Source organism: Amblyomma mixtum, chromosome 3 (genome assembly GCF_055824585.1).
Source record: "Amblyomma mixtum isolate Tamu chromosome 3, ASM5582458v1, whole genome shotgun sequence".
Taxonomy (NCBI): domain Eukaryota; kingdom Metazoa; phylum Arthropoda; class Arachnida; order Ixodida; family Ixodidae; genus Amblyomma; species Amblyomma mixtum.
In genome coordinates this window covers 119102189-119126483 of record NC_143014.1, presented here as the reverse complement: position 1 = coordinate 119126483, position 24295 = coordinate 119102189, and the positions used below count along the sequence as shown (strand labels likewise).

At 48.6% G+C, this 24295-nt stretch overlaps 3 protein-coding genes across 3 annotated transcripts; all 3 read left to right on the top strand.

Moving 5' to 3' along the window:
• Positions 1 to 4931: 4931 nt before the first annotated feature.
• LOC149351593 (uncharacterized) lies at positions 4932 to 7227 on the top strand. Its single transcript, XM_089580906.1, has 2 exons — positions 4932 to 4943; positions 6931 to 7227. Exons 1-2 carry the CDS (start codon positions 4932 to 4934, stop codon positions 7225 to 7227), a joined length of 309 nt encoding a protein of 102 aa, XP_089437032.1.
• A 9566-nt stretch (positions 7228 to 16793) lies between these two features.
• On the top strand, positions 16794 to 18395 carry LOC149351592 (uncharacterized). The gene is made up of 2 exons (XM_089577063.1): positions 16794 to 17336; positions 18081 to 18395. The coding sequence occupies exons 1-2, from the start codon at positions 16794 to 16796 to the stop codon at positions 18393 to 18395; spliced, it is 858 nt and encodes a 285-aa protein (XP_089433189.1).
• Positions 18396 to 19857: 1462 nt separating this feature from the next.
• Positions 19858 to 22107, top strand: LOC149351591 (uncharacterized). The gene is made up of 2 exons (XM_089577062.1): positions 19858 to 19869; positions 21676 to 22107. The coding sequence occupies exons 1-2, from the start codon at positions 19858 to 19860 to the stop codon at positions 22105 to 22107; spliced, it is 444 nt and encodes a 147-aa protein (XP_089433188.1).
• The last annotated feature ends 2188 nt before the right edge of the window (positions 22108 to 24295 follow it).

Below are 24295 nucleotides of genomic sequence, written 5' to 3'. Positions count from 1 at the left end.
CATTTCTTCCCACCTTGAAGAAGCGCATGAAACGCCAGAGACGAACACGACTTTGGTCACTCATGAGCGCTGTCAGCAATGCACACATCTGAGACTTCGCGAGCGTGAACACGTCTTGAAAACGGGCAATAAAGAGCGCTGCCAGGCGCGGGCAATTCTAAGCATATATGCTGCAGCCATGATATTTCGTCCAATTTGTGGAGAGCACAAACAACAGTTCTCCATAAAGCTACAAAAGCGAAAACTGCCTAACTTGTGGCCTTTTTCCTCCCTAGACGCAACGACTTTACAACTGAAACCTTTTGCATCTCTCCAACGGTTTCAAAGTGGTATAATTAAATATTACTAGTTAATTAAATTAAGGTCAGCTAAAAACACTCCTGCTTCCTCCATGTGACCACAAGCAATACCAATTGAGTTTCTTCTGGAGCCTAAACCACGTTACTTTTTACACCCTTGGCTCGGGTAAGCTGCAGGACATCCTGTAGACTGCAGGGGACAAACGTCTCTTTGGCGTGTACTATAGAACTCCTTCACCCCGCGACGTCACGAAGATGCGGTGGCGCTGATGTCAGTAGCGACTTTCGCGCGGTAGGCAAAACAGGTTCCGCCTGCCCGTGCCTACCACAACTGCCGCAGCTACCGGCGGCTGCATCATGCCTGCGCACTGCAGAAGCAGCATGTACTGACCAGCTGCGCAACTGTCGCATCCGCGTAGTATCATAAAACGGAAAAATGGATAAGCCTTAAGAGGCTTCTCGGAAATAAATACCGCATTAGGAAATGGGCCGCAGCAGTAAAAGCGCGAAGTCTCGGGGTTGACCGGCGCTGCCAGTCAACGTACCTCATAGCAGAGAAATTGTCGGGCTCAATCACCTGAACAACAGCATGGTACGCTTAAAATTGCACAAGGAAAAAAAAAAGCCTGTATGTAGCTGCGCACGTATTTATCACCCTGAGCTGCTGCGCACGGGCGCCGGCAGGATCACTCACCACCAACTAGTGCGCTATTTTGTTGATAGCACAGCATGTTTTAACGTGTGTAGAAGTTATGCGAACGTATACTGGCGCGGTTTAGGGCATTTAATATATACTTGAAACTATTTCTTACCATGACCGACATAATTATTTGATTCTAGTAAATGAAGTCTGGTAAGTTGTGACAATCTTGTGCGGTCACGTTGGCATGCTTCGAACAGCGTACTTTAAGTGTGCTAAAAACCACATGCTTTTCATTGCATCATGCATATGTCATAAGCTGCTTCATGAAGTAGTACATGATCGCGAAGCCTGTTTGGAAAGAAGCAACCGCAAGCGGGCTACCAACAAAGGCACGTAGCGAAATTGACAGGGGATGAGGAAATGAAACGTGCTTTCTTTATTGATGCATGAGATATGTATCCAAATTTGGTGCAAATATAAAATTCCTCTGCTAATTTCAGTAAGGCGTTTTATTTTCAGCTATACCTGGTACAGTTCTTGGGTAATTATAATTAACACTCTCGTCAAGTCATCCCGGGTCTTGAATAATTAAGTAGAAAGTGCGGAAATTTTTTATGCCAGCATGTTCCGAAAGCCCTATTCTCTATGACGGCGGTATTAATTTGTTTTTAGATTCTCAGTACTTATGCATGCATAGTAACATGAAAACTTTGCTTACAAAAATAACTAACATACTACTGCTCCTGAAGGAAAAAATCGAGAGATTTATTGCACTCCTCAACGTCTCTAGAATCGTTCACGACAAATAGAATCATTCTATTTCAATTCGTTACAAATTTACGAAGCGGTGTGTGATGCCAATCGCAGAAAAGGTGGTAGATCACAAAACAAACCTTTAAGTTTATTCCCTCGTTTAAGGCCTCTTCGCTTTTGCTTTGGTCAAAGAATGCGGCATTGAAATCAACGAAGCCTCTGATCCCTTTTCTTCGTAGTGATGCTACCACTGTGGTGCTCCGTCGTCGGAAACCCGCAGAATTTGCGACGTGCCTGGACCATCAAGAATCCCATTGCCTCACAATTTTTGACAACCACAGATCTAAAAACCGTAATTTTATGAATTTCTACTGAATATTTTGCTACAATTTTTTGTCACCAAACAGAATGCCCAGGGCTAGGAAAGAATATAATTTCAGGAATCCAAACTTTTCACCAAATCGAGCACTTTAAGAAGGGAGAAGTCGGCCTGGCTGGTGCCTGATCTGATGGCTAAAAACAGCGGTTACGCGAGAGAGATGAGATCGGCACCCGATTGACGCTGTCCCCACTTTTCGCACTGCGCGACACGTGTGTGAACAGACAGTGAGCGCACGTCGGCTCTGCCGAAAAGACGCCAGTGCTTCCCTCACTACTGTCCCGAGGTAAAATCATTCTGGGTAGTGCAGAGTGTCAAAAAGGCATTATTTTATTCAATGCCTAGGGTAGAAACCAACGGCAGAAACGCCTTCTAGCCATAATACAATAAATACGCTGTGGCGAAATACACCGTACATGGCCAACGCGAGCCCGCGTGCTTCGAGGAATACTAAGTTGAAAGCATCAACCATTGCTATGATTCTCAGAAACCCAAAACGCGCCTTGAGAACTGGCGCTGCACCACCTCAACTCGACGCCAATCCCTGGCCTCTTGCCTACCGCGAGCCCGCTAGCGACTGCAGCGCCACCTCGCTTGTTTGCAAACATGGGGTAGGTCTATATATTAAAAAAAAACACTTTGCGATTTTGTTACACGCACGCGCTTCATGGTTGAATAAAACATACATTGGTTAAAAAGGGCTTGAAAACATGACGTTTCGGGATCACGCGTTTCCTTTCGAGTGCTTCATTTGTTTGCAGTGAATTGACATTAACGGCTGTGTCGCAAATTTGGAATTAATTTTTTTAGGACTCAAGACCATTTTGACATAAACGCCACGAGATAAGCGGTTCTGCGCGAAGAAGGAAAATGTTCAGCTGGACGTAATAAAGGCTACTTATAATTCTGGTGTTGCAAACTTCCACATAATATCCCTGTGATGGCAGTGTTCTGCTCTCTACTAAGCAATAAAGCGTAAACGGTCTATAAGCGACTGCTTCCCAATATTTAAGACGCCCTGCGACGCAGCGGGCTGAAACCAGAATCGCACGAGCGTTTTGACCCCTGAAATGACCCCGACTGCAAAATCTGGGTCAAGGCGAAACCATTCTGGCTACGCACTGAGCCAAAACAGCCATGGCGGACCATAAATTAGACGGGCTGCTTTTTTTCTCTGTTATGCAAATATTTCGCAACGGTCCGAAACCATGCCCGCGCATATGAAATATAGCCTGCAACCTGAGCACAGATTGTACTGCTTGCGTGTAGACATAAGCGTTGAGCCTAGAAGGTATATGCGCCTGGCAGCAACAATACACCGCGCCGGCACTCGGTCTCACAATCTGTCGGCACTAAAGCGGGAGCTGCAGTGGGCACCACCAAATCAGAGGGCGAATTCTCAAAGCAGTTCGCGTCTCAGAACGATGAGTAGCTGGCCAGCACTTCTGCTATTGCACGTCTCGGGTCATCATCATCTCCGTAGTGATGGATGGGAGCCAGTTCCGGAACGTTCGTATACGTGCGGGATACTATGATGGCTCGTACAGTCCAATTCACTGGCGCAAACTGTAATTTCCACCTCAGTCTTTCAAATTGCGAGATAGCACAATTTTCGTGTATGGCAACGATAGCTCTTCATGTCAAGAGCTACGTCCTTCCACAGGGCTGCTGAGTTATCTCGCCCTGTAACGATGCTCTGACTCATCTATTTCGTGCCCCTGAGAGGTGCGACCTTGCGAGCCAGGTTTCTTCGCCTAGAAAGTCCCTTACTTTATTACTGCTAGTACTTTTTTTGCCGACGCCTTCGGGACTCTGCGCCAGATTTCATGTAACGAAACGAAAGCGGCAGCCGCACTACTTCTTCACATTTTTTTTTTTAAGCATTTGGTCAGCCATTATTGCAACGTCGATCTTGACAGCCAACCGTCACTCTGCGCGGATCAGACACATGGCGAATTTATACGGCAACGTCTCTCTTCAGGCCACGTAATTACAGCCGGTATCATGATGACAACTGTTACCATGAAACAAACTTACGGGCGGCATTCCTGCAACATGTAAAGATCAGAGTGCTTGGAAGTGCAAAAATATTTCCTTCAGACAGATTTCAACGCCCCTAGAAACAGCGAGAACTTAATTTTGCGCCTCTTTTTGTGCAAGCATTCTCGCCATTACCATGATGGCGCCGCAGAGGATCCGAACAACCTCTTCACTGCGTTTTATCGCCGTGCTCTTCGCCAACGATTGCTGCGAATATTGAGCGCAGTTCATGCTATGTGTTGCGGAACATGGCATGCACGTGTGTAAGGTGCCTACCAGTCGGGACATACCCAGGGTCTTAAGGTTACGAGTGTACACTCGTTGCTTTATCAAGCGGAGCGCAATGAAGCTCGGACTCCGGACCACCTCAGCGCGTGGTCCGCCTTCGTAGCCCCAATAATTTCGTAACTTGTTCCGGAAGCTCACCGGCGCTCGGCGTGGGAGTTATTCTTCCGTTCCAAAGTGGAGGAATAATGAAAGCTTAACGCGGTGAGCCCGGGTTAATGGGACTCAGAAATGGACACGCCTCAGCAACAATAAACACTTCCCGCTGGGTACGTCGTTAATGACTGGTTCGAAGAAAATAAAACGACATACAGAAATAAAGAAAAAATAAAGGCTGCTGGGATACAGGGCAAAACACCAGCCACATTGCGCAACAAGCCGCACCAGGTCAACTGTTTTGAGTAAATGCCACGTGCTTGCCCATTTTTAAGGCCATGTCTTGCCGTATATAAGGTGTCAGGAGAGAAACCTCGGGACAGAGCCTCCTAGGAAAAGCACCTAAGCTTCACTTCTGCTGTTCCAGCCGAGCACGATGCACGTCTACGTGAGTATATGCATCTCATAAATGATTTGTTTAGTACCTTCTTGTGTAAGACTCACAAAACGCTTAGCCACAGAGCCTTGACGTGAAAAGGACTTTCTGGCTCAGTTCAGAGTGACGTTCTTGGGCCTTTTTTGTATGTCATGTTCGCTATGCGTTTGTATTCCTTTCTAATAATCGAAATGGTGTATGTTGACTGTTAGGCTTGAACGTTACGCAACTTTCGTCTAGCACTGAAACTCCAGTTTGTTAAGATGGCTGTCACGATGACATCCTGCCATTGCCATAGCATTTGTTTTCTTTGTCTAATAACTAAAAAAAGAGTCGCACTGAACTGATTCTTTTCACATGCAATGTCTGGCTCTGACGACATGTGCGAACAATTGGTCTAGTGTGTGCGTTTCCTGCTGCCAAGATAACTTCAGGGAGAAGTCGACGCGCATATATTGTTTTTTTTTTGCCTTAAGATTTTTTGCATCGACCATAATAAAAATGCGTGCGTTCCATAGGCGCGATGAATGATCCGCGAGGTGTGTGTAGAAACAGGCTTATGCGCAACAACCTTTCCACCTAGCTTATCGCTAGAGCATGGTGTTGGTCAACTGGTCAGTCTCGCGGTTTTCGCTCGAACTTGTTTTGCTTATCGTGGGCAGCGTATTCACATCAGTCAGCTATGAGGCTGTAGTTTCGCGAACCTTGGAGCTTGGTATGGACAGTGCATGTGCCGACAGGGGTACATGCGTACGCTGTGAAATATCAGAAATGGACTTAGGCGGACGGAACTAACAGGGATGGAGACATTTACCGTACTTAAGCCTCTCAAACACTTGCAGCTGGTCGAAAATGCAGCGGAAAACCTATAAACTTACAAAGCAATCGTATAAAAATATTGTGTTCTACATCTTGCAAAGAGGCGGCCAAATTCCCTCCTCTTTCGCATTTGTCCAATTTCGTCTGAGAATTAGTAAGATAAACGCGTGAGAAAAGTAATTTAAATTTATTTACCCGCCTCTAGCCCCTACTTTAAAAGAGGAGGTCCTGTTGTCACAGACCGCAAGGCCTCTTTTTTTATACCATAACACTAAGCGATTATCTAAAGCACTCACGAAGTTTGTTTAGATTTCCATTCTAAGTGATCATTTTAAGTTGAAGCAGGCATCGTTGCCAGTCGTTGTAGGGAGAAAAAAAGATCGATTCTGTGGAAGTTGGAGGGCAGAGTTGCGGTGAAAGAAGGGGTGAACTAGAGCAGGCGTTGGGTTGTGAATTCAAATAAGCCTTGCGGTCTAGTGTAACATCACGCCCACTCGAAAGGCAGAGTTTTCTTGGGGCTACAGCTGCCAAAATCAGAGTTAAAACAGAGAAAACGTATCAGAAAGTTCCCAGTAGGTATATATGCTGACAAAAAGATTATTCGAGCGTGATTTGTGACAATTTCGGTTCCTGATGTGGTGCGTTTTATGCGCGCGAAATGCTGTGTTACGTGATGAATGTAACTTTACTATGCACAATACGGGGAACGATGTCCGAGAACGAACTCCTGCGGCTATGCAGCAGAAGCTGCGAGAGCAGGCGAGGTAGAATGCGCGAGTGGGCCGGCGCATGCAAACGTAGCGATGGCTGACAGCTTGGCAGCCGGACTGCGACAGCCAGCTTGAATTAAATCGATTCCATGACGCGCACTCCATGCAGACTCGCGATACGCAGTGGAACCCGTGCTCTACAACTCTCCTTCCCACCGTTACATTTTTGCCGGAACAGCAGCGGAAGCGTCACGTCGCCCTGTGCTTCCTCTTCTTTTAGAGCAATGTCGCCGTCCAACGAGAGCACTCGTAACATCGTTTTATTTCTCCGTATATCCTGTCACAGTGTTCTCCGGCGTGATTTGTGTCGCATCAGTAGGCGCATAAGGATACTTGCGTCTGTTCATGTCAGCGTCTTTAGCTCAGCGCAACTTTGGTTTGTTTCTTTCTTTTTCTCCCCTTTCTTACAGTGGGTGATTTTGATGTGCGCCCTGGCCACTGGAGTGGCAGCCGGTGGCTACGGCCACACATCTGTTTCTTACGTGGCTAAACCGGTGCTCAGCGTTGGCTACGTGTCCAAGCCTGTGGTGACGTATGTCAAGCAGCCGGTAGCCACGGTATCGCACGTTGTCAAACCCGTGCTCACCATCAGTCACGGCTACGGAGGCGGCTACGGGGGTGGTGGTGGATACGGCGGTGGAGGCGGCTACGGAGGCGGATACGGTGGAGGAGGTGGTTTCGGCGGCGGGTACGGTGGCTGGCGCTAGACACTGGGTCTGCTAGAATCGAAACTGGCTACCAGAACGGTTCCGCCAACTCTTATCCGATCAAAGATGAAGACGATATTCAGCATCTTGTGGACACCTGCGATGCACTTCATTGCTTTTATTCTTATTGTCTTTTCGTTGTACAAATAAATAAAACGGAGAGATGCGCCCACATTGGTGTGTCTTATCATCACTATTTCTGAGCTTTAATTGTTTTTAAACTGTATATTTCAGAGATATTACGCCACGTTAGACGTCTGCCCTCAAGAAGATTGAAGTGCATTTGAATGTCTTTTGCTCCAAGTCGTTCAGCGGAGCGCGCTCAGTGTGTGGAGTTCTAGCTTCTCACAGAAGCGTCACCTGACAAAGCACTTCTGGTGTCGAGACCAGCCGACCAGCGCAGTGGGTCTTGTTTCTACACCAGAAACGCTTTGTCATGTGGCGCCCCCTCGTAAAGTGGCACTGGTGGGAACTTGAAGTGGGGGCCCCTTATTTTTCCCCAACATGGTATCTACTCCTTGCAGGTGAGATCTGTACGAATGAGCGAACTAAAAGCGGACACAGCTTGGTTTACATGGCCGAGCAGGAATCGGAAAGGATACTCCATAAAATCATAAGCGTGATGTGTGCTCAAGACCAAGCCTCGTGGTAGCGGAGGGCAGAGGTTGGACGCCTTTATGGAGGTTGTGACCCGCCGCGGGCCGGATGTGGTCCGCGGGCTGTAGTTTGGAGATCGTAGGTGGTAGTCATAGTGCCCATTAAATAAAACAAAAAGAATGGCGGAAGATTTAGGCTAGATGCCAATTAGTTGCGCTAGCACTTCGTTTTCGGTTTGAGGCTCTGTTTTCAAAGTCAAGCAGGCTTCAGAAAAAGATTGGTGAAATCGGACTTGAGCTCCAACGTAAAGGTAGGTCACAATTATGTTAATGGGTTAATGCGGAATTATTCATTCTCTACTTTGCATTCATAGATCGCTGGAGTCCTCATACCACTCCTGGCCCAGTGGTGCAGCGGTTAAGCGATGCGCCACTGCCCTGCGATATGGCTGGTGCTGCCAACGGTGGAGCTCGTTAGACCCGTATTGCTCTTCCCAAGCAGCCTCTCGCGACCAGTCCTTAATTGAACTGCCGCCTGTCATGGTAGGCAGTTTGCTCACAATCCGGTGGCAGGATGTGATGACGTCACAGGTAACGTGACCTAGCTGGGCCACCTGCCACCTAGGGGACCAACTAGGTGGAAAGTGGCCACCTAGAGCGGGTTTCCCACAATCCGATGGGCACACAGAGGGACCGTACATACAACGGCTAAGAGGCTGAGTGGAAGCTTTAAGTGATAACGCACTAAAAAGCTTGGATGACAACAAATTACCATAAGCTGTGACAGTGCGATAGCATTATAACCCGTTGTGAGCTGCCATGCATGCCCACATATACTTTCAATATGAGAGGGAGATATCCCTCTCTCCACTTTGCCGCCTGCCAACCGTGGCAGGTCGTAGCTGGCTCTTCCGTGTACCAACCTAGGCAGGTGATAGGGTTCTTCCCATGGCAGCCGCCTTCAGGTCTCTTTCCTCTTATAAAAAGGAAATTTCCCCCTGCCAAGGTGCCAATTTCCACCTCACAGGTGGCAAACTGACACTGCCGGTGGGTGCGTGGACTTGGGGCTCTACTGTTCTCGCATAAAACAGGTGAACAAGTAAGGAACCTCAACCACGAACAAAACAAAACTAAAATTAAAAAAAAATTCCCCTTCAAATGAACGGCTGATAAGAGCAGAATTCCAGAAGAGGGCTGTTACGGGCCGCTTGGTACATGTTGACGTTCTGTTGGGATCACCAACAGAACGCCAAAGCTACTGAGACACTGCGGCCAAGGCAGAATGCCGTTAGGATTATGGGCAGAGGTCGTGATGTGACGATATGAAAAACGATGGATGTCTTCTCGATTAGAAAGAAATGTTACACAGAGCATGTGTCGCACACTTAATTATTCAGGTAAAAAAAATGTTCAGTTTTCAGGGATTCATTTGAAGCGCGCGTCTGTTTAGTCTCTGTTTTTTTTTTTTTGTGCGCGTTAAATGACACCTACTGCTGAAGGTGCTGAAGAAGCATATGCGTTGACATCAAGGACAGAGTAAAACGGGTGCAAATAAGTGAAGGAATCCTTTGTGGCGAGTGCGCACCCCAAGCGCCATTCTACGTTGTTTGTCGCGCTCCTTAAGCTGCACCACTCGCGCGAAATCCGCCAATTAAAGAGCCGGGAAGAGTGTATTCGAAGTTTGAGTACGCTGCACTATGCTGTGCTGTTGGACCGGTGAAGTATTCCGGCAGTGCAGTTATGGCAGCAGGCGTCATGTACATACAAGCCAGCCGGTCTGACATGCTTGCGGGGTCCGGTTCAAAGGACAGAGCACGCCACGCGAGATTCGGGGTTAGGTTCACGAAACTTGCGCAAGTGCAGTTTGTGATGGGGTGGCGACCTTTCTCATTGGCTGTCACGACTGCCTAGCGCTCGCGTGCCGGCCAGTCATGCATCGCTGTTACGAAAGCGAAGTTTTATTCCGGCACGAGGATTAGAGCGCGTCTAGGGTACGACGCCTCTTCGACGTCACCATGTGATGTTGGTGAGCTTGGTGGCTATGCTCGGAGCGCCGGTTGCGTAAGTTGCCTCCTCACCCACGCTAGGGATGGCTTGTTGTCTGCGCTGTAGTGACGAGCTCAGAGGGTTCGTCGAAGCCGTTGCCGAGGCGGGGACGGGCCCTGTTGCTCCAGTCGGTTGATCAGCCATGAAAAAGTGCAGTCGGACGATCGGATAGCTTCGTACTCAGCCAGAGCACTCACACCGCTGACCACTGTGCGGCCAATATGAGACGCTGACAATACGATTCGCGCGGAAGCAGTTTTCCTGCACCCAGCACGACTGGCGAACCCCACCGTGACGCAGTTAGATGGAGAAAGACTTCCAGCTCGGCATGCCAGCTGCCGTCGCCGCCATGACCGGAAGTGAAGCGACGGCTGGAAAGAAGGTACGGCCATGGTGCCGTCGCAGCGCGTCCTGTGCATATAGGCGCTGCTTCGCAGGTCACCACTCAGTGTGGCGGGGGCCAGCGGCGGGCGACTGACCGGGTTTACGCCTCGATGGCTCTGCGCAGCATCTCCTGCTAGGTCGTCGTGGACGCGGCATGTAGGAAAGAAGTAGCCGTTGGGAAACAATCGAGGCGTAAATCAACTAGCGAGCCAATAAAAGCTGCTTCCAGGTTATGATTGCAAATTTAGAACTTACCCATTATGCAGGGCATCCCGCGTAACGTAAGCCAAGGGAGCACACATAACGCGTGGCAGCAAAACACTCTTGCACGGAAAAGCTGCCGCTACGAGAATTGCGCCAAATGGCCTATCATTTTTTACACATGTAGAACCGCTTTAGCAAGACAGGTGACTGAGGCATTAGCGAAGGAAAAGAAATAGCCTCAAGGCTAACTTATACGATGCGACAACACTAAAAAATCAGGGTAGTAGTCGCAACGAGATTATCGTTGAACGATCCGCCATGCCTTCCTTCGCTTCTGTGGCGATTGTCGGCGCGATATGCGAAGTTCACAGCATGCTGGTGCCCGTTGTGCTTGTACAGCTGCGGTATTATTCACTGGAAAATCCATCATCTCGAAAAGCCTTGCCACGTTTCACGCGGGCAAGCGTTAACAGCGTCAGCTTTGATCGCGGCTTGACTGAAACGAATATTTTGCTTGCGAAAGCAACACTACGTGAGTCGCCGATCCATTTCGCGGAGCTGACGAAAGGCCATACTGCGCATGCGCGAGGAGCAGTGACGTCACACGGTGCACAGCTGGCGCGCCGCCGCCGTCGCTGCGGGGGTGACTCAGAGGTGCCGCCGCCGCGCTCGCCAGTTGCGCATGCGCAGTAGCGGCGCATAGCCAGTGTGCCGGGGCCGCCGCCGCTGCCGCGGAATGCAACGAACGCTCTGATTTGCTTGGCTGATGGCAAGTGCTTCCGTGAAATGGGATTAGCCACGACAATCCGTCGTCGTCATTGGCTGGAGGGCCTCCTTTACGAGTTATATCTGTTGCTGCCTTCTTGACGTGTATGCTACTATACGCATTTTTTTAAAGCCCACCTTCCAGCAAAGCCTATTGTCGCGGCCACAGTGCAGCTGCTGAAATCTGGAGGTCGAAGTGATTGCAGCAGGTGTTTGCGAGAAGTAAGCTCATATCACTTTCGTCTATCAGATCGATCTGCAGGCTCAAGCAGACTGAAGATGCGTGACAGAGAGATGCCCTTTCAAGCAGATAAGGCTGAGAGTGGAAGGAGGCGGAAAAGACAGGTGAAGGCAAAGTCTCCCCAGCCCTAAAGACGACCCACAACTAAAAATCTTTTCAGAGGATATACGGAACGGGTTCTGATCATCGATATCAGAGCAACTTTTTTGAATTTCTAAGTAGAGACTAGCCGTTCCTTTGTGCTTGAACAAATCCCCTGGCTTCTCGACCAGCGTGAAAGCGGATTGCAGAACTTAAGGTCACATTTCTGCACGCGGCGCGGAGCATCCGAAACACGTTGTTGACATCTGCTTTAGCAGCTCTTGAAGGTGTAGGTCATAGTAATGCAGAATATAATAAGGAAATTGTTAAGGTTTGTGTTAGATTGGGGCGTGGGAGCCCCTCGAGCGAGGAACCTCTCAACACAGTTGCTGCGTGGAGACTAAAGCGTGTATTGCAGTAGAGGAAGAGAGAGAGAGTGTGCAAAAGAAAGAACTACCGGTGCCGTGGCAGTGAAGGTGGTTAGTCAGAGGGCATGGGGAATGCGTCAGTCGACGGGGCTTTAGGGGCTCGGTTGTCGTCGGGGGAGACGCCTGCTAGTTTTCGTGGAAGAGACCGGCCCGTGCGTTTCTTGGAAGCGGCCGGCTTGTATGCGCAAAGGAGGCAAGGGTTGCTGGAGCGGCCTTGCGTCGCTTGGACAGCGAATACGACAGAAACGAAGGCAAAATAAAGATATTCAGGCGAAAGCCTTTAATGGCTCATGCTCGCGGTGTCCGTCCGTGCGCTGGAATCATGCCAACTGTGGACTCTCCAGCGACGTAACCTCCTCCGTACTTCCTTTCCTCAAATTCATTTTTCTTCATTACGGCCCCTCTTTTTGTTTCTTTCACTCACACCTCCTCCCTTCCTCTACAAACGGATTATGGGTGTCCACCGAGATATGCGAGACAGTTACTGCGTAGTTTCCTTTCCTCAACTACAACTTTCATTTCCTTCACTACGGTCTTTCTTCTTTCACTCCCACTTCCTCCCTTCCTCTACGGTGCGATTCGGGTGTCTACCGCGACGGCTGCTAGGCAACGACTGACAACAGCGCGATTCAGGCGTCCACTGACCCAGGGAGCCAGTTTGCTCAGTTCCTTTCCTTTAAATGATCCGAGTGTAAAACGTCAACGATATGGACACAATGAACACCGAACGGGCAACGGCGACGCCGCGAAACGGGCGCCAAAGAGCTGAGCTCTAAAACACTACAATAAAAAAAAGCGACCACAATCGCCAAACACAATAAAAACCGCACAAGCGGGAAGCCCGCCAAGCGGTTCGAGGAAGCGGCAGTGCGTTGACCACAAGGCTTTCGCCAAGCACACTTTAGAATTTCCAAAGTGACTTCGGTAATTTTTTCCAAAGTTCCTGAAACAGTCACCGCCTCATTGTTCGCACAGTGTCAATCGGGACTTTATGAAATAGAATACTGGATGTTTCGGAGCAGACACTTCACGACTTACAGTTTTTGTGCATGATCACTGACAAGTGTCATCTCTTGGCAGCCACATAATTTTGGCGCCATTTTTATTACTGATAGTACACATATTTTTAGTCATTTTCGTTGCAACCGGCTGAAAACCCTCGCTTGAACGCATGGACCGAAGCAATATCATGGACGGGGTTAATTTTCAGGGTGTTACAATGTTGTTTCGTTCTAAGTGCGCTCTTAAATTAACCTTCCTGTTGCTCTCTTTTGGTAGTCTAATACGCTAATAGCAATAATTTCGCTGAAGGCTGGCGGTGCACGCACTATTATTGAGTGTTCTGACAGATTTTGTGCCTGAAATATGCGTTTTGAGGCGTGTGTATGGAATTTTTCTTTCTTATATATTGTGTTCGCTATTGAAAAATAGAGCCCTGGTCTCAAAAATTATTACCTAGTCCACATCAGTGAAGAATCAGCCGCAAACTGCGCTCAGATGAATGACATTATATATGACCACCTCAGTGCTCTAGATTCTACTCAGACCAAAATAAATGCGGCAAACATCAGCTACTAAGGCTATTCCTGCATTCCAGTAACACGGCAAGGCTACCAATGGTCTAGTGTCGTGATTTTACTCGTAAGCTAATGGTATTGGGGAGTCCTAACAAAATCGTTCGCAAGAGCTCTCAACGTACGCAGTTATTCTGCGTTTGCAGACAGCTGCGCACATACGTTGAACGCGCTAGGTATTGCGCTGAAAAATGATGTAATATTTTTGGGCCTGACTGCTTGTTTTTCAGAAAAAAAAAATGAAGGTTATTCTTGGGCTGTCCCTTGTATACGAACGAAATGTGCAACTTTATGTGAAAAAAAAAAGTATGGCCATACAATGTAGAGAAACTAAATACTAGAAACATGATTACGAAACCATCAGCTTTTTTCACACCGATCTAACCAACGTATCCGCTGCGTGAACACGCAAAACTTGAATGAAACGCACTGATAACAAAGTCGGACGTAACTCCAGAATGAAGCGGCGGATGCCCCACAAAGGAGGCCCTTAAATAAATGACCATTTTTTTATGACGCCATGGTTAATCTGATTAAGCCGTAGTTATTTCCCGTTCAACCCCCCACCCCCTACGATTTCCCAGTAGCACGTGCAAGGGAACCGCTCAAAGGGGGAGAGGAGCGACGCTCCTTTGAGGGGCCTATGACACTTCATGCTTGAGTTGTACTCGACTATAGCAGTACGTGCTAAATTAACACTGCGTTTAACCGCCACGCTGTGCTAACCAGCCATCTTTGGGAGTCCCGCCTATCATTGCAACAAACACGCACCGGCACCAATAAACAGCGATGCGAATGCGTGGCTGTTCTTTTTCGCAGACAAGATCGTCGCAACATTACGAGGGACAATGGGCTACGACGAGGAGGTGCTCGGAACGCTGGCGTCGGATCTTACGTGACCGGAGGAGGAAATGTGGCACAGCGGTCGTTCTAAGGGGGCGGGATTCGGCGCATTTGGATCATGGGTGTGGTTACACCTGTCGTGACTGCTTGACTTGAGTCCAGGAAGCCGCCTCGAAGACCGGCAATTATGTCGAGGCTTTCGATGTTTAGGGCCCGGCAGCAGCGTCAGTCATTGCGGCGCGCAGGCCAGCGTGCCAACAAGCATGAATATGTGAAGAAACTTAGAACTCGGCTTTATTTTTTTAACTTGTGTTTAAGCAGACACTTTCAAGGAAACCAAAGAAGCAATCGTTGGACAGCAAAAATGAAAAGTAACAATCAAGAAATGTGTTTTGCGGGATGAAACCTGGGAAATTAATAACAGAACGTGTTTAGCTAGACAAAGAGGCCACACTTACAGGCCCGGATTACAAAACTCATCGTTTTTTTTTATTCTTAGATAAATCAATCAAATGAAAAATGAGGTGAACTGATCGGACTGGTAATTACGACACCGAAAATCTGGAACACGAAGATGGGTGATGATAGAAGGCTAGTTAGGCCAGTTGGTTTAATTAGTCAGGCTATACACAGTAACAATTAATAGCGGGACTGACATTGCGAAAGACGGGGACGCTACAGCAAGTAGTTCCTGTTTGGGATAGCTAGCGTCATATGGGCGATTCCGTGTAGTTAGCTATTGCTGAAAAGAAAGCAGGGCGCACTGCCTCGCTCCGCGGAGCCCAGAAAACACATAGTTTAGACCGGCAACGTGGAGTCATGAATTTCTTCAAGTTACGATCCTGAAGAAGCGCCAAGCAAAGCGACCCGCAATATCGAAATAAAGGAGGCTGCGATGAATAAAAGTATCTTATATTTCAGGAATACTCCGGCCTTAGAGGCTCAAGCGTTTGCAGATTAGGATTTTGCCAACGAAGAACAGCGCGCCGAAAACGCAGACACACGAAATAGAGGTAGACGGAGACAAGTCTTACAACTCTGTCCATCAGTATGTCTTTCACTTTGTTTCCGGTGTGCTGTTCTTCATTAGCAAAATGGCTGGCTAACTAGCCGTATATAGTTGCTGCCTTACAGTTAGGAAACACTAAGCTCTGCTGTCTTACGAACTCCACTGCTCCCTATCCCCAGCGGTGGAATCTATTGTAGCTTACCTGATTTACTGACGGTGAGTTGCGTGGCATTATTGAACTTAATGATCACAAGATATTGCGTAGAAACTTCCTATAATTTCTTAGCGAAATGAATTTGTGAATGTGTTACACCGGGAGCTCACAGCCATACAACAGCGCCACATAAAATTAACATAGCGCACATCTCGTTCGAAGATCCCATTATGTGATGCGGTGCTTGCAAAGTCGGCGCTAATAAAAGTGTGCAGGGGAATTCACTACTGCTTCTGAAGTTTCTTTGAATTCACCCTTTTGTCTCCATATTGTTTCATTGATTGCGAGAACTTATTTGCGTTTGTTTCTGTCGTGTTTGTGTGCTATAAGCTCCCTTTGTGCAGTTTCTGATCTAACGAAAATCCGACAAAAATGTACTCAATATGTTTTTGTTTTGTTTTGCTTTAATCAGTTTCATGAGCTGCAGCCTGCTTCTAGTTTCTTTTTATGACGCATGGCAAGTGAGTAATGCATATGCCTGGAACTGATAATAGGAACTGATAATGGAACTGGAATAAGATCGAAAGATCTTATTCACCGGGATTAGTTGTGAGAATTGAGGTTGCCCATTTTCTTTTTTTCGTTTGCTGGTGGGCCAGCGCGCAGCGAACAGGCGATAAGGAAGAGGTCGGTCGGTTTCCGATGAACTCATGCGAAGCCGGTACCAACGAAGAAGCAGAAGAGAGCCAGAAAAAAGAGGCGAGAACTAACCCTAAAATCGCCTATAGAAGTGGCTGTGTACTCTTAGCTCTTTTTTCTTGTGCTGTTTTTTGCTGTTTTTTGTTGACATCTTCTTCTATCGACCTCAACCTATTGTACGTATGTCGCCCCCCTTATATACCTGATAAGGTTTACTTTGTCTCAAACTTGTTGCCCTTTTCCCCTTGCTCCAGACGCCAAGGAATGATCCCACCCCTGATCTCTTCCCTACAAGGCCCCATTGTCACCACCAGGACCACTACCACCCCTCATTGTCTGGGATTCCATGAAGCCCTAGGGAGCGCCTTCTTTCTTTAGGCCGGCATACATCGGTGACTAAGCGCAAGACACCTGGGCATGGGAAGGCTGCCGAGGCTGCTGAGTCATGTGTTCATGCTGTCCGATCTCCGAAGGTAGGAAAACGCCCTATAAAAGTCGGCGTCCCCGAAGCAAACAGCAGTCCTCTGCAGGCATCCAGCACGATGAAGCTGTCTTCGCTTGTTGCCGTCGCCGCCGTCGTGGTCCTGACGCTACAGCAGGTAGCCGACGCTCTTTTCCTGTCCAGCTTGGCCTTGCTTCCCATCTCTGCTATCGTGAGTCTCGGTGGTATCGGTGGTCTCAAGCTTGCCATCGCCATGAAAGTCCTCGGCATGCTCGGCTGGTGGGATGTGAGTCGTTACGGCGTTGGTCTGCGTGCGTCCATGGAGAACAACAAGCTCCCAGATCGTGTAGCCCCGTTGCCCAAGCCACGAAGCACTTTCTCCGGCCCAACCATCCCTGTGCCCATAGCGTTGCTGCCTTACGTCATCGGAGGTCACTTCAAAAACCCAGTGTCCGTCCAACTCCCGGTGAAGGACTTCATTTTGCTGGCGAACCAGTCCGTGGGGTTCGATTCTGCCAAGGTCAAGTTTTCCTCCGATGGCGGCGCTAGCGTCAAGGTAAAGAAGGGATCTTCAGTTCACGCCTCTGGGGAGCTGAGGAGCCCGCTGGTCAACGTGGAGGCCCAGAAGAGTGCCACACTGCGTGTAAGTAGCTGCGCTTTGTTACGTTTTTACCATGGAAGGTTCTTGATGACGATGCCTGTTAAGCTGGATGATTTAAGCTGGAGTTTCTTACTATTACCTAGAGGGAAAGCTGGCGGCGCTGCACTTCAGCCACCATGGACGCTCAAAGCATCATGGGACGGTGAGCTACTTGTTGCGGGACAGTCCTTTGGTGCGAATATAGTGTGCAAAAGCCATAGTAGCGAAACCGCAACGACACGACACCAATAAAAGGTTTCACTTTTCTGAAATTCCATTAAAAAACCACTTAAAGTAACCAAGCAACAATATTTTTTATTGAAAACATACTTACTTTTAAAATTGCGCCTGTTAAGAACGAAATATTAGTTTCTGTAGTGTTCATTACTTGGCCAATAGGAGAGCTAGCCATCTCTTATTTTGGGCAAACTTAGCATTTACATGCTTTTCTGCTCGTTTGTTGCAATTTACAGACAGGATATTGAAAGCTAGGACATTCGTAGTTATCGAACAGCTTTACCTTTTTGCTATTTATTGGCCAAAAGTTGTAGTTCTGCAGTCGCAAGCTCACCGCCCCATGATGCTTTGACGTCAATGGTGGCTGAAGTGGTCTCGAGGGACCTCCATGCAAACTCCGATAGACGGGTTGCCAGCTTTCCCTCTACTCTATGGATTTAACGGCTGTATCCCCAGCCGTTCTCTCTTGCTCGTGTTTAAGCCTAGTGTCTTGGTGCTATATTTTCACAGGGCCGCCGCAGCACCTCGGGTGACCCGCGGGTGATCAAGGAAGCCGTCGGGCTAGTACGAGAGCTGGACACAGACCGCTGCATACTGCGCCTGTCATGCGAGGTCAGCGCGGATCCCTCACGCTACGGCTCGTACGGGCGCCGCGTCGCCGCATTCATGGGCAGTCTTGGTCCTGTCGGGAGCGATTCGGCTTTCGTTGACTTCGAGAAGGCATACGGCCAGGGAAGGTCAATCGGCATGGCTGGATGCATGAAGAACTACGCCACGTGCAAGTTCGACCTGCAAGCACTAGTGGCCCTGGTGGAATCTTCGTAGAGCTGCAGCCAGCAAATTTGTCGAAACTGATATATCAAGTCTCAGGCTCGACTATGATCTGTGAATAGTGTAAATAGCCGGCAATAAAATCCTTCAGAATATCACATCTTATGAATTTTGTGTTATTTGCAACCGGAAAATAATGCCCATAGCTTGGTTTTCTTCGCCGCTAATTTCGTACTGCACATGCATTATAAAAACTGACGCTGTCAGGATATACTGAACGATTCAGCTCATATTTCGAATATTCCTGTTCATGGGCAGGCCGAAATAAAAAGAACCTCCTTTTTCAGGACTAAACTGAGTTTCCTGATTTTTGACACAACCGGTGTGCGACATGCGGTTGTTTATTCTTCCACTTTCTAAACAATGGTCTGTAAAGCATAAACCATATAAAAATCAATTCAGTAGACGTGAGCTTTTTTATTTAATTCACTGATGCGGTTTCTTGACTACAAAAAGTAAAGAAGGTAAACTAAGTAAATAAATAGTAAATAAAGTCTTGATTGACTACAAAAACTATATAAGGTACGTGTTACCTTTTTATGCATCATACGTTGCCCCAATAAAGTTTTCTTCGGATTCCGGAAGCGCGTTTCAATGCAGCGTGTTAATCGGCGGATTCGAAATTATTTACGCCTCGTCCAAATCCGGCGAAGGCTTCCGCAAAGGTTGTTCCGTATGGCCGCCATAAAAGGGGTCCAGCCGGGAAGATCTGTCCATCTGTGTCGCGCTCTGATACACATGTCGAAGAAAGCTGGCGCTAACTTGCGAGCCTCAATGCGGAGAGCGAGCGGAGCGCACTTAACCCGCAGGTTCATGCTCTGCTGGTGCGTCGGAACTTGGTAGCGTACCGAAATAGAAGCTCCCCGCGTGATCCGCTGCTAAGAAGAGCGCACGTGTCTCTCCTCCGCGACCACGGTCAGTAATGATGCCGGACTGGTGCCAGCGCGTACCCCCCCCCCCCCCCCCCCCCCTCTCATTTTTAGAGCGCGGCGGCATCGGTCGAATTGGGTTCCGTATAGCGCACCGTCCGGGTCGCGCGATCGGCCCTCGCGGGTCCTCTCAGTGGCGGTCCGTTACGTAACGGCGAGGAGCGCGCCTGTTTACCCTGCGTGTTTACGCGCTCTTCCGGCCGGCCGCTTCCCATGGGCACACTTCCTGGCCGCTGGGCACCCGGTAAACCAGTTCCTCCTCGGACGAGATGCACGCCGAATTTTCCCGCGAGTTCCCTTTCATGATTGACGTCGCGGAGGAGAATTCGGCCAACAGGAAGCGATTCGCGCGGGAGGGGGGAGGCGCGATGCGTGAGGCTCTCGTAATGACCGCGCACTTCCACCTCTCACTCGCTTTGTTCCTTGCTTGCGCGGCCTCCTCGTTCTCGCGGCGACACGTCGCGTCCCGTATATAAGGGCGCCGGGGCCCGGTCAAAAGTCACCACTGGCGTGCTGAGCCGGGAGCCATGCGAGCCTCTGTGAGTACGACTGGCGCGCATCTCGGGATTAGCGAACACGGCGCGCTACCGGAGCTACGGACGGCGACCGCTGAGTCCCCTCTAGTGATGCGTCTTCAGCTGTCGTCAAGGCCGCGAGCGCGGTGGTTTGTGGGGAAGATCTTGTCCTCTTACGCACAACCACAACGTCATGTTCGAGTTAAGGTTTAAGAAACCCATTTGACTACTTCTTGGCGCAACAAGAGGACTAAAGTTTTGTATTGAACGCAACATGTGAGTGTAAGAAGGAGCACATCTCTCTCTGAACATATATGTTTTTTAAAGTAAAAGCAAACCGGTTAAATGGCCTGTCCATGCTTTTAACGTAACGTTTATCTGAGGTTGCATTGGTTCAGCCAAGTTCAAGTTGATGGATAGCAGTTCTTTCTGAAGGAGGACGAAATGTCCCTGCGGAACAACGATCGGCGGATACGGTAGGATGCCTCTCAGGCGCCAAGATTTTCTATTTGTCTCCAAGGCTTCGGCACGCTGCATCCGACCTCGATGGAGTGCGCTGAAGTCTTGCCCCTTAAAGCTGGGACCACAGAAAATACTTCGCGAAGCCGGCTGCTGCGCGCACTGTCGATCTTAACACGCATGCATCTTAGCATCATTTCTAACAAGACTCGGGTACTTCGCACTTGCGGAAGAACAGTCGGAAGTTGCCGCTTAGCCGTAGGTGCGACACGATGTGGATGCACGCAAGACAGCGCGTCTAGAAAATGCTATGATAAAAATAAGCGCAGTGTCTGCACGCCGCAAAGTTGCTTCCGCCACGCATGGTCCGTGCGTGTCGCTCCGTAGCAGTTCGCGCACTGTGGCGCAGCCCACCTGCGTAGGCGCAGCGTCCAGCCCTGCCCGATCCCCAGGAGGTCGCCTTATCGCGTTGCAGGAGGCGGCTTGTTAGGTCACTAGAGCCGCGCGGTAGTTGTAGACGCAGTAATAGTCGGATGATTGAGCGCGTTGCCGCTTCAGAGCTCTAGGCAGTAGCGGCGTCACGGACGAAGAGGCGCGTCAATGCGGTGTTGTTAGCAGTAGTAAACCGTGCGGAACACCCCGGCCGCTTGGGCAATTGTGCAGGGAATGCTTAACGAATGCCGCCATTTCCGCACCCCCTTGAGGCACTTGAATTGTTTTGATGCTTTAAAGTCTTGATTCAAGTCATTTTAATGCTATGAGCAAGAGAGAAAGGGTCTGAAGCTGTCGTCAGAAACAGTTCGTTGATAATAAGGCAGCCTGGTAACGAACGCATTTCATTGGTCTTCGGGGTTTATCCGAGAAACATTGAAGAAGTTAAAGGGAACTGAAATTACTGAACGGCGTTCTGATTTTTTATTTTCAGTTATCGAGAGTGACTGCACTCAGCTTATGTGATGCTTCTGAAGTGATATATAAAAACCTGTAGCGTCTCTTGTTCACTTCACGAAAAGTGGCCGTAATAGGGCCCCTCTTTCTCTTCTTGAGTGGAAACCGTAAAATCTTTAAGAAAAAACAGATACACGACGGACCATACCGCATTTTGTGCTTACCGCATGCTATTGCATAGTACCTTACTGTAATGAACACAGGCTTGGGAGCTGAATAAGCTAACGGAACTCTAACGGAAGGAGGAATGCAGAATGGAAACTCCTGAATAAGTGAGGTGATATATTTACTTCGACTCCACGAGATGCAAGATAACTTCGCGTGCGATCGGAGCGACTCATTCGGGCACCTTTGCCCCCGAGAGCTGTTTGGACACACCGACGTATCCTGGTGCTTCATGCCGCGCTTTCCGTTTCGCTGCAGATCCTTGTTCTGCCTGCCCTAGTGGCAGTCGCCTCCGCTGGAATAATTCTGGGCGGAGGTGGTGGAGGTGGCGGTTTCGGCGGAGGCGGTGGTTTCGGCGGCGGCGGAGGCTTCGGCGGCGGCGGAGGCTTCGGTGGGGGCGGTGGCGGCGGTGGCCACGTCATCAGCTCCTCCGTATCCTACGTCAAGACGCCGGTGGTGAGCGTCAACTACGTGGCCAAGCCCGTGGTCAGCTATGTGGCCAAGCCAGTGGCCACAGTGTCGCACGCACTCAAGCCTGTGCTCACCTACACCATCTCCAGCGGAGGCGGAGGCTTCGGCGGTGGCGGTGGATTTGGTGGCGGAGGATTCGGCGGCGGCGGTGGCGGTTTCGGCGGTGGTGGATTCGGAGGTGGTGGCGGAGGCGGCCACGGCGGATGGGATTGGTGGTGAAAAAGGAGAGCCACCTGCCAGCCAAGCGAACTGGTATTCCTCGGTCAGATTACCTTGGTGCTGCATTTTCACCGACGAGACACGCCCCGACCAGCAACAAGCCAGCAACCGCTGCCAAAGACGCTACGAAGACTAACGTGTCTGCTGTGCCTTCAGGAAACAAGAATGATACTCCGCTTCAGGAAGTTTCAAAGTATGAACTCCGGGTACCTGTCAATAAAGTTTGTTTCCATTGTTTTGACGGTTATTTTGTGCCGGCTGCTAAAGACACATTAGAGAGTAGCCTTCTTGACCGATCTGCATATAAACAGCGAGACCTATTAGGATATCGACAGTGTACAGTGAATGCAAACATGAGCTTAAGGCGAGAGAAAGCCCACCAAGTTACTTGTAACCTTTTAATCAAGAAATTCCTGATAAAAAAAAGGACAAAGCCTTTTCTGAGGAATGCAGAACGCGTAATACGTAAAACCAGTTTGATCTAAGCTTTCCAAGCCTTTGTATTTTGTAGGCTGTAAGTTTCTAGATTATAATTTATAATCTATGCAACAACATACACTATACGCACGCAAAGTTGAAAACAGGCTTTTCGTTGGCACTTGGTCGTTTCTAGCGGTATGCGAATTTTCAAAACTTTCGAATATCAAATCGAATATCCTATACTATTCGATTCACTAAACGAAGCAAATAGTGCATGATCAAAATTATTCTAAATGAATCGAACATGTTCTCTATAGTTTTTAAATTATTTTCGAATAATTGGCACGAAGTTCGTATAAGGCACGCCGTAGCTTTCTTCAATGACGGTTACAAAAACAGGGTTCACTTCGACGCCGATCATCCTGCTGCCTTGATCGGACTGTGCGGAATTGAGAGTTCCGCGCCTTAATGCGCTCCATTCGATTCGTGGAGTTCACGGTGTTATAACATGGTCGACAACGTTGATCGACTTAGCACGGTTTAGGCATTTTCTGCGAACTCTGCTCTGCTTCCGGATCTCGGAGGCTATGGCTCATAAGTAGCTTTCGCCCTCTCATCTACTGAGATGTGGCGCTAGATTATTTGCTCTCATCATCAGGAGCAAAATGTAATTTCCTTACACGTATAACATGACGGTCAGGGTTAACGTACTGAGTGCATATTGCTCACCTTTGAGTGGACGCCAGTGTAGCGTATTTTGACCGCTATAGTTTTAGCTCATTAATTTACAGCACCGTAAAGCAACGCCGCCACTAGCGCTTCGCTAATTCGAACTATTATTCGTTGTGAACGAATATTTCCGTAAGCAGCGAATATTGGGAAAAATGCTCGATTTGTATTCGATTCCGTTTTTAGCAACACGATTCGTATTCTATGAGATTTTGAAGAAGTATTATTCCCACACCCCAAGTCGCGTCCCAAGCGCCGCTGTGTTGCCAAAAGAGAAACTATGTACAGACGAAGGTTAGCCTCTGATGCTAATCAGAAGCAGGTTTAGTTTGCAAATAAACTGCGCAGACAGCATTCAAACGATGTAGACATAACTGCACCTGTCTCATCTATTTGGACAGCGGCTTTTAGTGCGAATTTTTTTTGTAACGATATGATTATGCACCAACTAGGCCATTCTCGACAAATGGTAACGATGCCCGCTACACGTAAGCGCTGAGTGGCTACGAGCCCTGGACACACGCTAAATTACCACGCGCGTGCGAAAAGCGCGTTTTCAATACTTAATCAAAAGCGGATGGAGGAGGCTCCCTGCAAAATCGAGCGTGAAACGAGTATTTTCTAAGTGATGTTCAAACGGTGCGTATGCTGCCCACAAATCATGGAGGAGTATTTGAAGATGACTTTTACTGACAATGCCGTTGTATGAGCAGCTTCCAAGAACATACTGCCGTGTCAGAGTATAACATAGAAGTCAGGTCGGTGGTAAAGGAAAAAAAAAAAAAAACGAGTCACACATGGCATCACCAAAAGAGCAACATACAAGTCGAAGTTAGAGTTGAACTGACAGGGACACTGAAGATTAATTGTACAACAAATGTTTGATTCAATTATCAGTTTGGGGCTACTCGAACACACCTGTTGAAAACAAAAAAAAAAAACAACTTTCAGGCTGGCATCAGTCGGAATACGCAACTTAATTAGTAACAAGACTTGCTCTGGGCGACCATCAAAAAAGAGCTTGCTTGCTTGAGACGTT